Below are 22,831 nucleotides of genomic sequence, written 5' to 3'. Positions count from 1 at the left end.
CCCTCAAAAAAACTTACTTCAAAAAAAACTTTTGCTTTTGTTTTATATTTTTGTTTAACCATGTGGATCCTGGGGATTAGACTCTGGTTGTCAGGCTTGGTGGCAAGTGCCATGAGCCACAGAGCCATGTAAGAAGCCCCAGTTTTTTATTTTTTAAATGAGGGAACAGAAAAGTCAAGCTTAGGTGTGAATGGAAGTTTCTGTCCTGCCTGCTCGCACAGTCATTCACTCCCAAATAAACACACAGAGGCTTATATTAATTATATACTGTTTGACCTATTAACTCAGGTTTATTAATAACCCATAATTCTTATCTGTGTTTAGCCACGTGACTTGGTACCTTTTCTCACTAAGGCATTCTCATCTTGTTTCCTCTGCGTCTAGCTAGTGACTGACTCTGCCTTTCCTCTTCCCAGAATTCTTAGTCTGGTTGCCCCAACCTGAACTTCCTGCCTGGCTACTAGCAAATCAGCATTTTATTAAACTAATACAAGTGACAAATCTTTAGAGTGTGCAAGAGCATTATCACACAGCACTCATGCCTCCGGTAGCCCCAGCACTTGGTAGATGGAGCAGGAGGATCAGGTGTTCAAGGTCAGTCTACATAGGCCAATCATAAGAACTGACCTCAAAAGCCCAAAATAAGCCACGCATGGTGGCCGAGACCTGCAATTCCAGCAGTTAGGAGCCTGAGATAGGAGACCTACAGCAAGTTAAAGGCCGGCTTGGGCTACGGAGTGAGTCACTGTCTCAAAATCAAAACAAAAACCAACCTAAGTAGAAGCAGAGAATACAGACGTCACATCATTTTTTTCTATCCAGCTCACATCCTGAGCTGGACAGTGGGGGTGTTTCTGCCACATTGACTGTACTCAGTAAGAACTAAAGGCCCCTCTTTGTTGTTAAAAAATTTATTCTTGGGCTGAGATGGCTCAGTGGTTAGGAGCATTGCCTGCTCTTCCAAAGGTCCTGAGTTCAATTCCCAGCAAACACATGGTGGCTCACAACCATCTGTAATGAGGTCTGGTGCCCTCTTCTGGCCTGCGGGCATACACACAGACAGAACATTGTATACATAATAAATAAACAAATATTTTTTAAAAAATTTATTTTTGTTTGATGCGATGCGAATGGGCGTTTTGCCTGAATGTATTTGTGTATACAGGAGTGTAGTGCCTGTGGAGACAGGAGAGGGCGTTGGACCCATGGAACTGGAGTTACAGGCACTGAGTGGTGCTGGGATCTGAACTCATCTTCAAAAGCAGCGACAACTCTTAACTGCTGAGCTCTCTCCCTAGTCCTCTGCCTCTATTTAAAACAAACAAAACCCCAGTGGATGCTTCTTGATTTTAGCGATGGCCACTCTTTCATCGTAGTTGGGCTTTAAATGTGTGATGCGGCCAAAAGAAGGATTGTTCCCTACAAGCATAAGCAGATATACCCATGCCCTTCTGAATCCAGATAAAAAGATGATTTTTCTCATGGAAATGCATCTTTGCAGGGTGATTTTCCATACTTCAGATTGCTTTGATAGTATTTGGAAATAAAGGTAACAGTATGAATGAATACTTGGAAATTCTGCTCAGTTACTGTCTTTGCTTTCAACATAATCGTTTGGTTTTTCAAAACAGGGTTTCCCTGTGTAACAATCGTTAGCAGTTTTAGCCAACACTAAACATAGGTATTGGTGTTTGTGAAGCTTCAGCATGCAGATCAGCCTTTCGAGGCATCCATTGCAGGGTTCTTCTGTTGCTACAGAGACATACATGGTGTGTGTGGGGGGGGGGGCGCTTATCCTTACACAGACCTGATCATCTTGGCTCAGCTTGAGAGCTACCTACCAAAGCTGCAGTTATTGACTGATGCTAGATGCAGAACATCAGCCTGCATTCAGGGTATGTGTGGTGCATGTGTATGGTGTACATATGTATATGTGGTATGTATGTGTGTGTATTTGGATGTGTGGTGTGCATGATATTGGGATTGAGCATCAAATTATAAGAAACCTGTAAGAAATCTTAAGCATCTTTTTTTTTATCATACACTGTAACATTTGTCTTTATGACAAAAAATTCAAATCTCTACCTCTTCTTTATTTACTGTTTCCTTCATTCCATTTTGTTTTGTTGTTGTTTGATTTGTTTTTTGTTTGTTTGTTTGTTTTTTGAGACAGGGTTTCTCTGTTTAGCCCTGGCCGTTCTGGAACTCTCTCAGCGGACTAAACTGACTTCAACTTGGATTAAAGGTGTGTGCCACCTTGCCTGACTCTTCAGTTCCTTTTGAAACTAGCCAGTGGAGAGAGAATGTGTGGTCAGACCCCAGCCAATGAGGAAAAGACACAGTTACCACTTGCACAGAATTAAAAACGTAGCACATGCCGGGCGGCTGTGGTGCAAGCCTCTAATCCCAGCATTTGGGAGGCAGAGGCAGGCGGCTCTCTGTGAGCTTGAGGCCAGCCTGGTCTATAAGAGCTAGTTCCAGGACAGTCACCAAAACTACACAGGGAAACCGCCCCCCCCCCCGCCAAAAAAAGGAAAAGAAAGAAAATGTAGCACACTTACTGCCCGCTACCCCTTGCTTGCTCTTCTGTGAGCAACACACTCTAGAATCCATAGCCTAGAGCAGCGGTTCTCAACCTGGTGCTCGAATGACCCTTTCACAGGGTTGCCTGAGACCATCAAAACCCACAGATATTTACCTTACAATTTATAACAGTAGCAAAATCACAGTTATGAAGTAGTAAAGAGAATAGTTTTATGTGTGGGGCTCACAGCATAAGGAAGGCTGAGAATCACTGGTCTAGACTCTAAATCAAAGTAAAAAGTTGCCTTGTTGAGACATTTCCACTTCAGAACCTTGAACTCATGCTTCTAACAAAATCCGGGGAATGCTCTGTCACTGACTTATAGCTCCAGGCCTTAGGACTGGCTCTCAAAGATGAAAGACAGCAACTCATTAGCTTTCTACTTCCCATGACTAGAAGAAAATAGTTGTTTGGGAGAAGTAGGTTAGTATGATTAAGATAATTGCTTATGGGCTGATGGTGTAGTTCAGTGGCAGAGTGCTTGCTAGCAGGAATGAGTCATCAAGTTCCAGCTCCAGCGACAGCCATCTGTATCAATGCCGCAACAGTAAATGTGCCATATTTGTACATGACATTTCACCTATTCCTGTGTGACTATCCAACACGTGGGGCCAGAGAGGGAGCTCAGCAGTTAAAAGCACTGACTGCTCTTCCAGAGAACCCAGGTTCAGTTCCCAGCTTCCACATGGTTGGGGCTCATAAGTATCCTTAACCTCCAGGTCCAGGGGAACTTCTGCCCTCCTCGGGCACTGTATGCATGGTGCACAGAAAATAAAAAGAAGTAAATCTTTAAAAAAAATATTCAACACATCCTTATTGAACAGCTAGGTTCGGCTAGGTTTTGGGGTCACAGTTATAAACAATAGTAGTAAGCCCTGAGCACTTCTTCTTCTTCTTCTTTTTTTCTTGTTTTTGTTTTTCAAGACAGGGTTTCTCTGTGGCTTTGGAGCCTGTCCTGGAACTAGCTCTGTAGACCAGGCTGGTCTCGAACTCACAGAGATCCACCTGCCTCTGCCTCCCTAGTGCTGGGATTAAAGGCGTGTGCCACCATCGCCTGGTTGAGCACTTTCATAAGAGTTCTTGGGCTGGTGGGTGATAATAAATTGCAGAAGCCTATAAATGCCAGACAGAAGGCATAATGAGGGCTGGTTCTGAGGGTAAAGGCGCTTGCTGCCAAGACTGAGGACCTGAGTTCAACCCTCAAATCTACAAGCTGGAGAAAACTGACTCTCACTAGTTGTACTCTGACCTTCACACATGCACCACGCACCCATGTACCCTTCCCCCTACATAAAGAAACAAATCTTTAAAAACATTTTAACTAAGAACGATATAATAAAATCAAGCCTGTTAGATAAGACACAGAACATCCAGCTGGGTGGTGGTGGCGCACACCTTTAATCCCAGCACTCAGGAGGCAAAGGCAGGTGAATCTCTGTGAGTTTGAGATCAGCTTGGTCTACAGAGTGAGTTCCAGGACAGCCAGCATTCTACAGAGAAAGCCTGTCTAGAAAATCCAAAACCAAAACAAAATATGCCCAGTTTAATGGGAACCTTATATAAATAATGCTTTCTTAGGGTTATTAATGGTCTCAATTAATATCCATTATAAAAATAAGTGTTCCCTGAGATTCAAGTAAAGTTGAGCAGTCTTTTAAGGGCTAAATGGTGTGCTGTCGAGTTCAAGTTAAGGTGGAGTGGGCAGTTTCAGAGGGGTAAAGCATCCCTGGGGAGCTGTCATTGTCCTGAAACCAAATGCAAAGGGTGCCAGGCTTTGTTGGATCTAGAAGAGATCCAGGCAGAGGTGGTAGCAGCAAATATCAATGCTGTGAAGTGGGGTAAGCTTGGAGCTGGGAGGAACAGAGAAAGGAAGCTGAGCTGGCTGCTGAATCCGTGTCCCCCACCCCGCATTTGGCCCTGATCTTTTCTTTTCTTTTCTTTTCTTTTTTTTTTTTTTTGGTTTTTTGAGACAGGGTTTCACTGTGGCTTTGGAGCCTGTCCTGGAACTAGTTCTTGTAGGCCAGCTCACAGAGATCCGCCTGCCTCTGCCTCCCGAGTGCTGGCACCGCCCGGCTTGATCTTTTCTTATTACATTTCACTAGTCCGAAGTCTAGCTCAGGCTGGCTTCCAACAGCTATTCTGCCCAGTGCTTGTCAGGCCGACATCACACCGCCATCTCCTGGCTTTTAAAAAGGTAATGTTTTCTCTTGTCCAGGGGCCTCCCCTGCTCATCCCAGTTATCTTCAAGCTGCTACCGGTTACATCACCTGAAAAAAATATTTTGAGAAAGGATCTCACTCCCTAGCTCTGACTGGCCTCAAATTCACTATGTAGACTACGTTGGGCTCAAATATATGGTGATTCTCCTGCCTCTGCCTCTTACGTGCCAAGTGATAACAAGCACGTGCTATCATCTCCAGCTTCTGTCTAAAATCGTGTTGTGTGTGTGTGTGTGTGTGTGTCTGCTTCAGTTCCTCCCAACTTTAGTTTTTGAGGCAGGATCTCTTATGGAAACAGGAGCTCACCGATTAGCTAGGTCGGCTGGCCAACTAGCCCCAGGGATCTTCCTGTTTCTGCCTTCCCTCCTGCGGGATTACTACAGTCAGCCCAGGCTGGTTTTATGTCTTAATTGCGCGGCTCTCCTTTAGCTTGAAATTCTTACTCATTCGGTTATTCTGCTTGTTTTAGGATGGACGGTCTCTCCCTTCTCTGACGGGAACGAGCACAGTCCATCCAACAGTTAAGAGTCATTAAGAACCGTTAGTAGAACACGCCATGGTCTGAGCTCAGAAATCCAAACCAGCAACGTGCGTCAAAGGGGACGGTGTCTTGCGACGTCACTGCAGACCAGAGCGGGGTTCCGATTGGCCCTTCCAGTAGGGGTGGGACCAAAACTATCCCTGGTCCCGCCCCGTGTCTCGGCCTCGCTCGCACATGCGCTGTGGCCGCCACCTTTGCCGCCGCGCCATTTTGCCGGGGTTTGAATGTGAGGCGGAGCAGCGGCAGGAGTGGGTAGCGTCGGCTGCAGCTCTCGCTTGGGATTCCCGTCTTGGTCTCGGTGTCCGCACGAGGTGAGGCACTGAGTGAGCAGGGTGGCTGCAGAGGCGCTGCTGAGGGCGGGGGACGAGCTCTGGGAAGTGGGTCCGGGCCTCTGCTGGAGGCCGCGCGCCGGCACCTCCCCGCACGCCGCCTCAGGGCCGAGCCTGACCGCTCCGGGAAGCGAGGGCAGCCCGAGGCTCGGCCTCACGCGAGCTTCCGCAGCTCCCGCCCCTTCCCCTCCAGCGCCGCGCTGGTTGGCCGCGCCGCCGCCCTTCGCTCCGTAGGCGTCCGCTGATTGGTCGCACCCGCGCGTCCGTTCTCGGCGCGCCGTGGCCCAGCAGCGTGAACGGTGTTGGGCGCCGAGGCCTGAGTTGGCCGAGTGGGTCGGGTCCTGGGTTGGAAGGAGGCTTCGCGGGCCTTCGGTCTCCACTACAGTGGACCTGGGCCTCGGGTCTCGCCTGGCTGAGCCGTTCGTGCTCCTAGTACAGTCAAATGGGGTTCCCCCTTCCTGGGGCACGCCGGCTTTCGAGTTGGAAAATCTGGCCTCTTGCACACTTAGTGTGTCTCCCTGGCCGTGTAATGCACGGCCAGTCGTTGCCGCTCTACGAAATTTTCGTGTTTTGATGATGTGATGCTGGGGGTGGGTCCCGTGCTCTCGCAGAGGTTGAGCGATCTCTCCTGAGATGGCGTTTTTACCCGCACCTCAAACCCTTGCACCTTGGGTGATGTGGCTTCACGGTTCCCCCGATGGCTGGCTGTGCTTCCCAGAGGGCTCACCTGAGCTGCCGTCCGCCTCCCATCCGCCTCTCCAGCGGCGTTGTAGCCATGCTGGCCTGCTCTTAAGATTCTCGGCCCCGTCCTGCTACGGACGTCCCCGCCTTCCGTGATCTTAGGTCTGGGCGAGGCTGGAGGCTACCTTCGTGCCTTTCAGGTTCCCCTCCTAGGCATCCGTTCTCACTTCTCGGCTCTCAGCACCGAGATGGCTTTGCTCCGCAGCACTGACCTTATAGGTAGCTCTTGCTGCTTGTTCCTCGTCTGCTCTGATGTAAACCCTTCGAGAATAACCTTTCTTGTTTGTTGCTGTGTCCCACGTACGCGTGCCACATGATGGATGCCCCTGTTGTTATTTCATGAAGACATGGAAGGCCTTTTTTTTTTTTTAAGTTTTAGATAAAGGGTCTTACATAGCCCAAGCTGACCCCAGATTCATCTTTCTCCAAGTGGAGGCTACCACACTCAACCCTTTTTCATCGTTCCATGTGCACATAGGAATTTTTCCCTCCTCTGGGCTGCTTAGATTTCTAGTTGGGATTTGGGAAACCATTCTCCACCCGGGATTGGGTGTGTGAGCGAACAGTACTCTAATTGTGGAATTGATTTATTGTTTTATTTGTTTAATAGCTTCATTCTACTTAATCCCTAGGGATACAGTGAAGGGGCAAAAATGGACACGGTTTCTCTCTTTGGGGACCTCATTTTCTAGTTGGGGGAGAGAACACGAATTAGATTATTTCAGATAGTGACAAGTGACAGAAGTCTCTGAACAGGTGGCATTTGAACAGAGACTATCTAGGGAAGAGTGAGGGAACCGTATTTCAGGCAGAGGGAATAGCATGCAAATTTTCAAGGACAGAAACTAAGGGAATGTTGGGATATTATAGGAAAATGCAGTAAGTTGTTTGAAGAAGAGTGATCTCGTGGGACTTTGTAGGTAGTGTAAGGAGTGTGGATTTATTTGATGGAGTGGTGGATTACTGTGAGTAGAAGCAGAGAAAGGCAGTAGGTACTCAAGTTACTGTCCAACGTACTGTTGTTCTCTTGAAGTGTACCTAATAACTGTTCTTTTAAAAAAGCTAAGGATAGGGTAGGCAAGATGGATTGAGGGTAAGTAGCCCATACCTAGCTAGACAACCTGGGTTTGTTCCCTGGGGTACACATGGTGGAAGGAGAGAACTGACTTCTGCACATTGTCTTCCAATTTCTGCACATATGATGTGGCACACAATAAATGCATATGGTGAAATTTTGGGGGACAGGAGAAATGGCTTAGCAGTCAAAGCATGTATTGCCCTTGCAGAGGACCTGAGGTAGGTTTCCAATAACTCACAGGTGGCTTACTATTGCCTCTACTTCTAACTCCTGATGGCCTCTGGTTTCCTTGGGCATCTGTGCTCAGGTGTACATACATAAAATCAGAAACATGCAGAGAGAGATATACACATAAATTTGTAAAAATTTTAAGGCAAGGGTAGGTATACCCTTAAATGTGTATTACGGGTTTTCGTATTGGGTTTCTTCCCTTCTCACCAGAAATGGCTTTTCTTAGTGCAGTAGACATATCTGAGGAAAAGACAAACATTTTGGGTCATTTTATTATGGGTGTCTGTGAGATGGCCTTGGGATATAGTATTTATTCCCAAAACCTTCATTTATAACTGAGGACCTATAGGAAGAGGCTAGACTTTCAGCTCCTCATTGAAGATTTTTTTAAAAGGTGTGTATATATTTTGTGGGTATGAGTATTTGTCTTCATGCACCACGGGTGTGTGTGCCTTATGCCTGAGGATACCAGAAAGGGCATAAAATTCCCTGGAACTGGAGTTGCAGGCAGTTGTGAGTTGCAATGTGGGCACTAGGAACAAGTCAAGGTCCTCCTCTTAAAGCACTGTGTTCTTTGACTAAGCAAGAGTCATTGGGTAAGAGGAAGCCTTAGTTGATGGGTTGTCTCCATCAGGTTGCCAGGTAGGCAAGTCTCTGGGATTATTATTATTGTTTTTGATGAGTGATTAATATAGGAGGGCCTAGCCTACTATTGGTGGTGCCACTTCTGGACAGGATGTATAAGAGCAAACTGAGCAGACCAATCAATAGCACTCCTACATGGCCTCTGCTGTTTCACTATTTTTTGTTTGTTTTCGGTTTTTAGAGACAGGGTTTCTCTGTGTAATAGTTCTGACTGACCTGAAACTCGCTCTATAGACACAGATCCACCCGAGTGTTGGGATTAGAAGCATGTGCCCTTTGCTTCATTTCTTACCTCCAGGTTCCTGCCTTGAGTTCCTGCCCTGACTCCCCTGCCTGATATATTACAATAGGGATAAAATAAACTCTTTCTTCCCATGTTGCTTTTTGAGCATGATATTTTCTTGTTTTTTGAGACCCAGTTTCTCTGTTTTGTTCTGGCTGTCCTAGAACTTTGCAGACCAGGCTGACCTCGAACTCAAGAAATTCACCTCTCTCTGCCTCATGAGTGCTGGGACTAAAGGTGAGTGCCACCACGGCCCGCCAAGCTCGAGAAATAGAAATAGAAAGCATACTAAAGCAAGCAGCCAGTGCTCTTCTTAACTGCTGAGCCATCTCCCCAACACCAAAACCTTTTTATTGTTTTTATTGAGCTATATATTTTTCTCTACTCCCTTTCTTCCCTCCCCTCTCCCCTTCTGCCCTCTTCCATGATTCCCACGCTTCCAGTTTACTCATAAGATCTTGTCTTTTTCTACTTCTCATGTATATTAGATCCCTGTATATCGTTCTTAGGATCCTCTTTGTTGTCTAGGTTCTCTATAATTGTGACTTGTAGGCTGATTTTTCTTTGCTTTATGTTTAAAAGCCTCTTATGAATGAGTACATATGATGTTTGTTTTTCTGGGTCTGGGTAACCTCTCTCAATATGATGTTTTCTAGATTCATGCATTTGCCTACAAATTTCAAGATGTCATTTTTCCTGCTGTGTAGTACTCCATCGTGTAAAAATGTACCACATCTTCTTTATCTGTTCTTCGGTCGAGGGGCATTTAGGTTGTTTCCAGGTTCTAGCTATGACAAGTAATGCTGCTATGAACATAGTTGAGCACATGTCCTTGTGGCACAATTGAGCATCCTTTGTGTATATAACCGAAAGTGGTATTGCTGGGTTTTGAGGAAGGTTGTTTCCTAATTTTCAGAGAAATCACCATACTGATTTCCACAGTGACTGTACCAGTTTGCACTCCCACCAGCAGTGCAGAAGTGTTCCCCTTTGCCCCACATCCTCTCCAGCATAAGTTGTCATCAGTGTTTTGTTCTTGGCCATTCTTACAGGTATAAAATGGAATCTCAGAGTTGTTTTGATTTATATTTCTCTGATGGTTAAGGATGTTGAGCATTTCCTTAAGTGTCTTTCAGCCATTTTACATTCCTCTGTTGTGAATTCTGTTTAGGTCTATACTCCATTTTTTTATTGGATTATTTGTTCTTTTGATGACCAATTTCTTGAGTTCTCTGAATATTTTGGAGATCAGCCCTCTGTCTGATGTGGGGTTGGTGAAGTTCTTTTCCCATTCTGTAGGCTGTCGTTTTGTTTTTTTGGCAGTTGCTCTTGGGTAGTTAGACCTCAAACTCACTAAGATCTGCCTCTGCCTCCCATCGCCTGGCTGTTTTTTTGCTTTTGCTTTTTTTCTAGGGGCTGGTAAACGATTCAGCAGAGCAAACAACAAGGACTATAACTCAGATTCATAGCACTCATTTAAAGTCAGGTAGGGCATGAATGCCTATAAGCTCAGCATTGTGGGTGACAGCGATCCCAAGGTTGTGTATCAAACTTGTGGGCCATAACCTGTACCTGTGCCCCGTGTTGGGTCTGGCCACCCATCCTCAAGCTCAGTATTGACTTCCCTTGGGATAAATCCTTTTATAGCCAAGGGGAAAGGATTAAGGTAAGAATACAGACAGCATAGTTTTTTGTTTGTTTGTTTTGTTTTGTTTTGTTTTTGAAGGTCTTGGGTTCTGGCTGTTGGGAAATGCCCTGAGAAAGTACATTAGATAGGAGTCCTTGTCTGCTTCACTTTTTCAGAGTGTATATCAAGGTGAAAGCTTAGCAGACTGGTAGTACTGTGATTATGATTATGCTTGTAATCTCAACACTTAGGCAACTTGTTATAAATTCAAGGTCAGGGGGCTGGAGAGATGGCTCAGTGATTAAGAGCATTGCCTGCTCTTCCAAAGGTCATGAGTTCAATTCCCGGCAACCAGATGTTGGCTCACAACCATCTGTAATGAGGTCTGCTCTGCTGCCCTCCTCTAGTCTGCAAACACACACAGACAGAATATTGCATACAAAATAAATAAATATTTAAAAAAAATTCAGGGTTATTTTGTGAGACCTTGTCTCAACAAAACATTGGTGGAAAGGTTTTTTAATTCTTCAGAAAAGTGCTGTTGGTATCTGATCATCCTCCTTGACTGCTGCTCCATTTCCCTGGCTTCTAGGCTGCCCTTGTTTAACACCCTATTCTCAGTTCAGCCTTGTCATTTCCATTCAGAGGCTGCCTTGTGAGCAGAAAAAGTGTTAATGGATCAGACAGGTCTTATCATTGTGGGCATGTAAATTAGCCCCTGAGTTTCCTTCTTTATTGTTTGAAAATGGTGCCAGGTGATGGTGGCGCACACCTACCTTTAATCCCAGCACTTGGGAGGCAGAGGCAGGCAGATCTCTGTGAGTTCAAGGCTAATCTGGTGAACAGAGCAAGTTTAAGACAGCCAAGGCTACACAGAAAAATCTTGTCGCAAGACAAATAAATGGTAAAACAAATAAATCACCAAGCACTGTATGATTAGTTCATAGAAATTACCCCCTCCCGTTTTAAAAATACTGTCTGAACGGCCTTTACCTCTGTTTTGCAAACTATTACCAGCTCAAAGTTCCAAATTCTCTGCTTTAATTAAATTTCACCCACTTGAAAAATCTAGTGAGCTAGGCATAGTGACATACATATATCTTTAGTCCTAGCACTCAACAGGCACAGGTGGGTGGATCTCTGTGCATTCAAGGCCAGGCTGGTCCACGTAGTAAGTTCCAGAACACCCAGAGCTACACAGTGAGACCTCATCTTATAAACAAGCAATCAAAAGGACTGGAGAAATGGCTCAGTAGTTATGAGCAATGACTACTCTTCTAGAGGACCCAGGTTCAATTCCCAGCACCTGCATGGCTGCTCACAACTGTAACTTCAGTTCCAGAGGATTGGACACCCTCACACAGATATACACGAAGTCAAAACACCAATGCACATAAAATAAGTAAATTTTAAAAAATCAAAAAACTCTTCAGTGGCTCCCATTAATACATTTTAAGTTCTGAAACAGCTGGCTTCTAGGGGCCAGTAGTTCTAGTGTTAATCTCCTGCTTAATATTGCCTCTTCCTAGCACTGGTACTGAACTCATAGTATTTTCCTTTGGAAGATGATTCCAATTCTTCATATTCAATCAGGACTCAGTCCTAGTAAATCTTGGGTGACTTCATATTCCAGTAACTTTCCTAGCTGTTAAGTGCTGCCTGTAGATCCCTTTGACATTTTTACTCCAGAGGACAGTGTTTCTCAGAATTTAGGTTTTTTTTTTTTTGACATGATTGTGAATATACTTTTTACCCCGCATACCTTGTGGGGTTTAGGGTAGCACTTACAAACAGGCATGATCTTTTTCTATTTATTCATTGGGAGGTGTGCCACAGTGTGTGTGTAGAAGTTGTCAAGGGGAATCTGTTCTCTCCTTCCACTACATGCCAACATTTGCCTGCTCACTTATCTCATCAGACATGTTATTTCTTTTCTTTTATCAGGGTGGGGTGAGATGGGGTATGTGGGGTTCCTTGTGTAGCCCTGGCTATCCTGGAACTGGCTTTATAGACCAGGCTGGCCTTGAAGTCACAGTTCTGCCTCTGTCTCCCAAGTAAGTGGTTTAAAGGCATGCACCACTACCACCCACCAACACATTATTTCTTTAGTGAAACAAACTGGTGTACTAAACTAGATTATTAATTATATTTGTAGTCTTAGGCAGTCTAGGCCAAGATTTTTTTTAATTGTTTTTGGAGATAGATAGTGGGTGTGCGTATGTATTTGTGGTGGCATGGTACATGTGCGGAAGTCGTCAGGACAACTTTTTTTTTTTTTAAAGATTTATTTATTATGTATACAACATTCCTTCCATGTATGCTTGCATGCCAGAAGATGGCACCAGATCTCATTATAGATGGCTGTGAGCCACCATGGGAATTGAACTCAGGACCTCTGGAAGAGCAGTCAGTGCTCTTAACCTCTGAGCCATCTCTCCAGCCCCATCAGGACAACTCTTGAGTCAGTCTCTTTCCTCCCACCTTATGGGTGCTAAGAGTAAACTCAGATCATCAGGCCTGTTGACAGGCACCTTTACCCTTTGAGCCATCTTGGTCTTTGAGGTCAGATTTTGTTGCCAGATGAGTTTGACACATACTTGTAAGAAACAAAAACAAAACCCTTTCCATTAATTGATTGGGGGGGGGTTGGGACTCTAGAGAGATTACAATAGGTCTGTAAGAAACTGAAATCCTTTCAGTTTACTGATTGAGGGATTTTGAGTCTGCAGAAGGGATTACAGGTTTGGTTTCTTAAATTGTCTTCTGGGTGCTCTGGTAGCTGAGAAGTTCAAGGTCAACTATGATTATTTATTGAGACAAGGTCACTATAGGGCCGGAGATGTGCCTTAGTTGTTAGAAAGCTTGTCTAGCGTATAGAACCGAGTTCCATCCCCGACACAAACCAGGCATGGTAGCACACACCTGTGATCCAAGCTCTTGGGAAGTTAAGGTCATCCAAGGCTATATTCGAAGCTTGAGGCCAGACTGGGCTAAATGACACGCTTTCTCAATAAATAAACAAATGACTAATAAAAATAAAACTATTTAAAACTTTATGATTGTGAATGTAATATATAAAATAATTATAGTCCACTAAGAAGACAATGAAAATCCCTGTATCCACCATATAAATAGATCATACCACTCTTTCCCCTTTTTTTTCAGAGATTTATTTTTATGTATATGGGTATTTGCCTGCGTGTATGTCTGTTCATTGTGTGTATAGGTCTGAGGAGGCAAGAGGGTGTTGTTTCCGCTGACACTGGAATTATAATAGTGAGCTGTTATGGGTCCTGGGAATTAAAACGAGGTCCTCCAGAAAGAGAGACCAGTGTTGGGCCATCTCTTTAGTTCCCTTCTACTTACACAAAATTAAGTAAAATTAATTTTGTATAGTTAATGTAATTTGAATCATGGTATGCTTGACATTTTCCTACTTAGCTTTATTGAATTTATAAAGATTTGTTGTTTTTCGAGACAGAGTTTCTCTGTCCTGGAACTCGCTTTGTAGACCAGGCTGGCCTCAAACTCACAGAGATCTGCCTGCCTCTGCTGCCTGAATGCTGGGACTAAAGGCTGCCCAGTTGAACAATTTTTTTTCTCCTCTACAGCCTAAGGATAATTTGGTGTATGATTTCCCAGGAAAGGCTACATTTCTCAGTTTGCTAGCATGTGTTGGGGTCTACAAGCTACCAGCTTATTATATTATAATCAAATCTAAGCAGAAGTATGGTTTTTTATCTCACTTTTTACTTTTATTTATTTTGTGTGTATGATGGGTGGGGTGGGGTAGACCCTATGTCATGGCATGCGTGTCAGAGGACAGTTGGGTGTAGTTTTTTCCACCCTTATGTGGGGTTTGGATGGAATTCAGATTTGAGCAGCAAGTGCTTTTTACCTACTGAACCATCTTGCTGCCCCCAAAAGTAGGTTTTAAAAAGGTTTATTGAGGTATGTTATATCTACCATAGAATTCGTCTATTTTAAATGCACTGTTCCGCTGAGTTTAATAGTTAACTACTCTGCACCCATCACTAGTCTGGTTTTAGAAATCACCTGCAGCCTTAACAGCTTTGTGAGCTAAGTGGTATGATTGAACCCAGAGTCTCAAGTGCTCATTCTTCTAGTTAGCCTCCTGTTTTATGTGTTAGAACGCTTAAAACCTATTCTCTGTGCCTAAAGTCACTATTGTTGACCATGGTCACATGCTCTGCAGTTTCCTGGGCTGTACTTTTCTTTATCAGCTATATCTATGTCAGCCATTTATTTAGCTTTGTAATGTGAGGACTGGGGATGTAGTTTAGTGGAATGTATGTGTGTTTTGCATTTGTTCATTTCTAGCACAGGAGAATTATAAGAATTAATTATTTTTTCTCACACCTTTAATCCCAGTATTCTGGAGGCAGAAGCAGACGGATCTCTTGAGTTTAAGGCCATCCTGGCTACAAAGTGAGTTCCAGGACAGCCAGGGGTACACACAGAAACCCTGTCTCAAAATACAAAAACATAAAAAAAAAAAAATTTCTGTTTGTGTGCATATCCATGCACATGCCATGGCATATGTGTGGAAATAAGGACAAGTTGAGGGAATTGGTTCTCTTCTTTACTGTGTTGCTTCTGATCAGGCTTAGTAGAAAGTGCCTTAACTTACAGAGCTATTTCACTGGTCTTTTTAAATAAATATTTAGGGATCACATTCTATGTCATATATAGGTATCAAAGGATAATTTTGTGTGTATGTGGTTTTCCCCCCTCTTACATGAGTTCCAAGGATCAAACCTAGATTCCCCCGAATCTTCTTGCCTGTACCCTTGTTTTTTGTAATTCATTTTATGTTTTTTTTTTTTATTTTTTTTTATGTATGTGGTGTTCTGCATGCATGTATGTCTGCATACCAGAATAGGGCACCAGATCTCATCACAGATGGTTGTCAGCCACCATGTGGTTGCTGGGAAATGAACTCAGGACCTCTGGAAGAGCAGCCAGTGCCCTTAATCTCTAAATCATCTCTCCAGCCCCTCATTTTATGTTTAATTAATAAAATAGTTATGTGTATGTGCATGTGACTATTTGTGCCAGAAGATATCAGATCTGTTGGAGCTGGAATTATGGATGTTTGAGCTGCCTGATGTGTGGGTACTGGGAACTGAAATAGATCTTCTGCAGGATTAGTAGTGTACAAGCACTGCTGAACTATCTGCCCAGCCCCTATTTTTAAATTTTCCAGCATATTGTTGGGTACGTGTGTGTGTGTGTATGTATGGTCTCTTTTTGATTATTATTGTTCCAGGCAAGATTAGTTTTGGTTTAAGCTTTAAGAAAAAGTTGTGGTAACATAGGCCTTTAATTGCCAGCACTGGGGAGGCAGAGAGAGGTTTTCTGAAACCATTGAAATCCGCCTGCCTCTGCTTCCCAAGTGCTGGAATTAAAGGTGGTTGCCACCATTGCCCAGTTTACATTTTACTTTGATGTGTGTGCAGTGGCATGAATAGGAAGCAGGTGTGCTGTGTCATATAGAGGTCAGAAGACAACTTGCAGGAGTTCTCTCTTTTCATCATGTATGTCCTGCAGACACATATATACATACAAGCAAAACACCCAGATAAACAAAGTTTTAACTTTTTTTTTTTATATATATATAAAGGTTTGGGTCATCATCAGCTAAATACCTAGTTCAGATTGGTCTATAAGAAACCCTTGTCTCAAAGATCCTGCCCCTACCACTTCAATTAAGGAAAAAAAAAAACCCACTCCAACTGTATAAATTTAGAAAAGGGTTGTGATATAAAAGTATTCATAGATGAGTGTGCTGATTCATGTACTTTATAAAGATACAGAAGCAGAATTATGGCACAAGTTCAAGGCCACCTGGTCTAATGAGTTTGGAGCTGACCTGCTGCTAATAGTGGTCTAGACTCACCTGCCTAAAGCAAAATAGAAAAAAGCAGTAACAAAAAGATTCATTTATGTTCTTCATTCATATTCATTCATTTACTTTCTCCTCAATTGATCACTTATCAGACTGTTTTTAAATTTTAGATACAGAGCAATGGAGCTCAGTGATGCAAATTTGCAGACACTAACAGAGTATTTGAAGAAAACCTTGGATCCTGATCCTGCTATTAGACGTCCAGGTAAAGAAGTCTTTGTTCTTTAGTTGATTCATTCTTTGAGACACATGGCACAAACCTTTTGTGCTTTTGTGCAGTCTACCTGGTGGTAAATTAAAAAAAATAATACTCCAAAGTGATGGAGGAAGGTCATTGGTTAATTAAATAAAGAAACTGTTTGCCCTGATAGGTTAGAACATAGGTGGGTGGAGTAAACAGAACAGAATCCTGGGAGGAAGAGGAAGTGAGCTGAGAGACGCCATGTTCCCCTTCCTCCATCACCAAAGTTACAGAGAAACCATGTCTCAAAAAACCAAAAAAGAAAAAAAAATAATAATAAAGAGACTGGGCAGTGATTGTGTACATCTTTAATCCCAGCACTTGGGAAGTAGAGGCAGGCAGATCTCTGTGAGTCTAGTCTATAAGCGCTAGTTCCAGGACAGGCACCAAAACTACAGAGAAACCCTGTCTCGAAAAACCAGTCGATCAATCAATCAATCAATAATTAATTAAAAGTGTGTGTGTTTACTTATTTTCTCAGGGCTGGCTCATGTGACATGGTTGACTATTTACAGTAGCTATAACACATGGTGGAATATTTGTTGTAAAGTAGCTTTTATTTGACATCTTCTGGTGTAAAAAAAAATACTAGTGTGTTTAGACAACTTTGTCTCATGAACTTCCTGAAAATGTTATTTGAATCTGCCAAGTTTAGGTGCATAACAATAAAGGCATCAAGATAGGGGTAATTCTCAAAAGGTGATTGATTACATGAATGAAATCAAGTACCAAGATCCTTTTAATTAGTCTTGTCAAAGACCTAGAGTAACTTGTATAAACTTGGAATTTCAACCTCAGATGCTCATAAGAGTCAGATACAAAAGTAAATTAAGGGATTCTAGCCAGGTTGGAATGTAAATATGTGTCCTTGTTAAGGGAAGGTAATTGTTTGGAATATTTTTTTGTTTTTGTTTTTTGAGACAGGATTTCTTTGTGTAACCCTAGCTGCCCTGGAACTCGTTCTGTAAACCAGAATGGCCTCAAATTTAGAAGTCTACCTGCCTGTGCCTCCCAAGCACTGGAATTAAAGGAGTATTTACCACCGCCTGATTTGTTTGGGATATGTTAACTCTAAGGATGATGCAAATCAGTTTTATATGGTCACATTTGCAACTTTGCCTGAAAAATAAGGATACCAATATGAATTACCCTTATTTTTGAATGATGACAGCCAACTTCAAAAGACTTTGGAAATGTGGTGGTTCAGAAAGGTCTTATGAACAGACAGTTGGTAATCTTTGATACCACTGTGTGTAAACCAGACATGCCCCAACCTTGTTCAGAACATAATAATGTCATGCTTGTGGAGAGGGTTTATCTTCAGAGGATATGAAGACACAAATATTAACATCATGAGTGGAGGGAAAGATTGTAAAAAATACATAGAATTGTGACTATCTGGGTGGTTTGTGTCCATGCCCAGGGGTAAGAAATCTAGTGCCAGGAACTACTTTTGAATTAGATCCCTAGCTTTATCTATTCTAGAGAAGTTCGTATGATGTCTTTTTCTAGTTATACAATTACCTTCCCTTAACAAGGACACATATTTACATTCCAACCTGGCTAACTAGTTATACAGGATTATCAAAGCCATTTCAAGCCAGTACATAATGTACTTTGAGCATATACCCCCCCCTTCCCCCCCCCCCCCCCCCATCTGACCTCTATGTGCTAGAACCCAGTTCACAGTTCACGAGCTTCAGGCAAAGGGCTTGGAGGTTGAGGAAACACACACAAAGACAGACCAACACACGGACCTCCAATCACTGGTACAAAAGCCCTTCTTTAAGTGCACCATGGAGGCTTAAATACCCTTCAGTCAACGACCAACAGGTGAAAATCCCATCCTCTGATCCTCTAGGCAAAGCACAGCTTTTAGTAACTTCAATTAGAAGGCTCTAGCAGGGAAGAGCAGCTGAAGGTNCCCCCCCCCCCCCCCCGTATCTGACTACCCTTCTCTTTATCACCCCATCCTTTGTGATATCTGTGTGTGTGTGTGTGTGTGTGTGTGTGTATGTATGCTTGTACATGTATAAACCAGAAGTTAATGTTGGCTATCTTCCTTTTTTTAAAAAAAAGATTTATGTGTATGCCTGTTTTGCCTGTGTTTGTGTATATGCACTGAATTTGTGTGCATATAACACTGTGCGTGTGCCTGGTGCCCAAGGAGACTAGAAGAGGTAATTTTATCTCTTGGAGCTGGAGTTACAGATGGTTGTATGATGCCACATGGGTACTAGGAATTGAACTTTGGTCCTCTGGAAGAGAAGCAAGGGCTCTTCTTAATTGCTCTGCCAGCTCTCTGATTCCTTTCCGTGATATTTTTTCAGATAGGATCTCTGAACTGGGAGTTCAGTGATTTGACCATCCAGGCCAGCAAGCCCAAGGATCCACCTGTTCTTATTTGATTAGCCCTGGGATTACAGCCATGTTCTCTTCACTTGTACCTGGTTTTTTATGTGGGTCCTGGGAATGGAACTCAGGTCCATATGCTTGCGTGACAAGCACTTACCTAAGTGAGCCACCTCCATGGCCAATCTGTTTTTCTGAGAAGTCACACTGATGTCCTGATGTGCTCCTGAATAAAAGAAAATTAATTGCTTTAATCTCCTTAGAATTTCCCAGAAAGCCCATGTCAACACTCACAAAAAAAGAAAATAATTTAACATGTTCTTTTAGTGTTAGGATGCTAAAGCTTTATGCAGTACAGAGTATAGAAATAAACTCTGTTCTAGGAAGCAAATTTTTTAAAGATTGATAAAAGAAGTCTGTGTGTATCTGACCAGACCTACCACCCCCTTGTCTCAGTGCTGAGAATGGAATCCAAGGCCCCATGCTTGCTAGACTGTCTATATCTTTATGATGTGATAAAGACACATTGTGTGCTGGATCCCAACTCTGATTGGAAGGCAACAGCCGTATGGATGTATATAGATTTTGGAAGACTTTGTTGTCTATGGAGGCCAGAGGTTGGCATCAATTTTCTGCCTCTGTCACACCTTTTGTTTTGTTTTGTTTTTCTTTTTGAGATAAGGTTTCTCTGTAGCTCTGACTGTCCTTGAATTCACTCTGCAGTAGACCAGGCTGGCCTCAAACTCAGATCCGCCTGCCTCTGCCTCCCAAGTATTGGGGTTAAAGGTGTGCACCACCACCTATTTTTTTGAGACAGAATCTCTTACTGAACCTAACTTACCCCATTGGCTAGACTTGCTACCCAGTGAGCCCTACAGATCCTCATGTCTCTGTCTTTCAAACACTAGGGTTATAGGACAAACTCTGGTCATCACCGTGCTTACTGCTGTACTGATGGAACCATCTCCCCAGCCTGGAATTGGAAGACTTTTGAGGTTTCTTGATTATGCAGATACATGTCAACATGGAAAAGTTTTAATTAATTTAGAGTAGGTGGACAGATACGATAATATGTCACAGTGTATTTGTGGCAGAGGACTAATGAGAGCTTTTGAGGTCCAGTCCCCAGGCACTCTTCAAGGTTCAGAAAAGAAATCTACAGCCAGCGGAAGGTTTGGGATCGGAGGGCAAAAGAATCTCACTCTGTACTTCTTCATGCTAGTTTCTTTATTCTCTTATGCTGCAAAGCTTCCAGTTTATGTATATACCCACACACAATGGCTATTCTCTGGTAATAGCAAAGTTACAAGGCTTGAATTTCTCAGGGCCATCAAAACAGATGAGAACTACCCAAAATAACACTTGTCAGCTTGCTTTATGGACCCAGGAAGGCATGGTTAGAAAGACTCCCAGGCAGCATTAAGAGTCAAAAGAACTGATTTAGGAGGCTTTAAATCTTAGGAAGGGACTAGGGGAATTCATGCATGATACTACATTTGTAGGAGTAATTAATTAAACTAGAGGTTTGTGATAGATAAATGTAAAAGAAAAGGGGTGAAGGACACAGTGATTGGCAGTCTCCCTCTGTCTACCTGCCAGGCTGCAGTGCCTGTGATGCTGACATCAGGATTGCTATGGTGATTGGTGTAACAACAGAAGAAGATATGGGGAGTCTTATCTGCATTAGCATTTTCGCGAATGCAACTAGCTAAAAGGGACTTCCCAGATCTAGGAATTACATCCATTACCCTAAATGGTTAGAACGTGGAGAAATTATGGTTGTATAGTACAAAATTCGGGGCCTGACAATTTTCCACTGCCATGCCAATTGTCAGTGCTTGTCCTCATGCCGCCTGTGTGAAAGGGATTACTTTTCTCCAAAGCTTGCTAGAAAAATGGTGGCTTTTTCCTGTTATCTCTCAGGATTAGGATACAGTCAATTTCCAAGGTTAAAGTCCTGTATCAATAAGTTGAGGTGAAGGTAAGTGTAGGGAGTTAATAGCTTTTTTTAGGGTTAGAGCAAGAGTCAGCTAAGGTTAGTACTTTCCCAAGTCAGCTGTAGGTGAATTTGGAACACCCAGTCTCCTTACCAGGAAGGACTAGGAATCAAACAAGCTTGGACATGCCAACCCCTACCTTTGAAGGTCCCAAATGTGATCTATTTGAAAAACACTTTTCCCAATCAAATGTCCTGCCAAAATAATTGCAGGGAGCTGGCTTCTAAATTTATCTCAGGGAGTGGAGTGGAGATTAGACTGTGGAAACCAAGAATTTTGACTGCGTGACTAAATTTCTCACTGGAGGTCCCACAGAGTAGGGAAGAAGTCACCCAGTATACCAGTACATGGGAAAAATTGTGCCCATAGTTTATATTCCAAGCCAGATGGTGATGGCACGCGCTTTTAATCCCAGCATTTGGGATTAAAGAGGCAGGCAGATCTCGGAGTTCAAGGCCAACCAGGGCTACATACAGAAACCCTATCTCAAAAAAACGAAAATAATAATAATTTATACACTGCTGAATCTTTTGGGATGAGTTCTTCTTGGAGAAAGAGTCTTTGTTTATGGCTTCACAAGAAATTTGCTTTTAAGAACAGCTGTTATTCAAAGGCTGTAGCCCTTCATCTGGATTTGCCTTCATCAGAATGCATTCATTCTGGTGGGTTGACCTTCTGTTTTATCAGCTGAAATCACTGCACATTTCTGTGGACTAAGCAGAGAACAACTTTGTAGAGTTGGTTCTCTCTTCCTATCTTTACCTGGTTCCCAAAGATAGAACCTGGGTTGTTAGACTAGTACAGACATATGGTAAGTGCCTTATACACTAAACTGTCTTACCATCAGTGGGTTAAAGGAAACACAAAAACATGGACTTGAACTTTTGAGAATGCTTGAGGGCTAAGGGTGTAGGTAGAGTTCTTGTCTAGCATACTTGAACCTGGAGATTCAGTCCTCAGCACTGCATAGTTTGGGCATGGTAGCCCATGTCTGTAATCCCAGCTTTTGGGATCAGATACTCAGGTTCATCCTTAGCTTCATAGCAAATTAGAGGCTGCTGAGGCTACATGAAACCCTGTCTGTGAGTAGATGAGAGTAGATGAGATGGCTTAGTGGGTAAGGTGCTTGCTGCCAAACTTTTTGGCTGACTTGAGTTTGGTCTCTGGAACTAACATGGTGGAAGAGAATATCATCACACATGAATTGGGCAGACAGGCATAGTTTAAAAATAGGTAAATATAAACAATTTTTTAAAAATCACATAAGAACCCCAAACAAGAAAACCAACATTATGTGTCTTTTCCGGAAAACATTTTTTTATTCAGCATTGAATTCTTCATGAAGGACATGGTAGGTGCAAAACAAGGTTTGGGGAAGCCAATGTGGTTACTGCATTCACATGTGCATACATGCAGGAAAATGCTCATACATGTTCAATTTTTTAAAAAATATCTTTATTTTTCTTCTAGTCCTTGTTTGTGTTTTGGTTTTATTTGTTTAAGATAGGATCTCAGTGTGTAGATCAGGTTGTCCTTGAGCTCAGAGACCCACCTGCCTCTGCCTCCCAAGTGCTGAGATCAAAGCTGTATACCATTAATCTGGAGCATAAATAAGTCTTCTTTAAAAGAAGTAAAAATTTTTTGTCTTAGTTTTGTGATCTTAGATGAGCTAATAGTCACAGGCTTTCTGGGTGATAGTGACAGTTTAGCTCACTGGTAATAGCTAGCTGTTCATATAAATAATCTTAACAATCTAATAATGTTTGTGGAAGGCGGCAGGATGTGTAACTTACAGTAACATCTAGTACTTTCTTGGGAAGCAGCAACTTTTTTTTTTAAATATTTATTTATTTATACAATATTCTGTCTGTGTGTATATCTGCAGGCCAGAAGAGGTCACCAGACCTCATTCCAGATGGTTGTGAGCCACCATGTGGTTGCTGGGAATTGAACTCAGGACCTTTGGAAGAGCAGGCAATGCTCTTAACCACTGAGCCATCTCTCCAGCCCCCCACCGCCTTATTTTTATACTTT

The 22,831-nt window shown here is 42.9% G+C and overlaps 1 protein-coding gene across 1 annotated transcript in view; it reads left to right on the top strand.

Moving 5' to 3' along the window:
• Positions 1 to 5,507: 5,507 nt before the first annotated feature.
• The window catches only part of Cse1l (chromosome segregation 1 like), a 46,836-nt gene continuing 29,512 nt past the window's right edge, over positions 5,508 to 22,831 (top strand). The window contains exons 1-2 of the mRNA XM_050151084.1: positions 5,508 to 5,655; positions 16,318 to 16,412. Coding sequence (XP_050007041.1) covers positions 5,519 to 5,655; positions 16,318 to 16,412 — 232 coding nt within the window. The 5' untranslated portion in view covers positions 5,508 to 5,518. The remainder of the gene's footprint in view (positions 5,656 to 16,317; positions 16,413 to 22,831) is intronic.

The sequence above is a fragment of the Alexandromys fortis genome, unplaced genomic scaffold, assembly GCF_014885135.2.
Source record: "Alexandromys fortis isolate MF-2015 unplaced genomic scaffold, M_Fortis_MF-2015_v1.1 scaffold_27, whole genome shotgun sequence".
In the NCBI taxonomy this organism is placed as follows: domain Eukaryota; kingdom Metazoa; phylum Chordata; class Mammalia; order Rodentia; family Cricetidae; genus Alexandromys; species Alexandromys fortis.
This window is presented reverse-complemented; position numbering and strand designations above follow the sequence as displayed.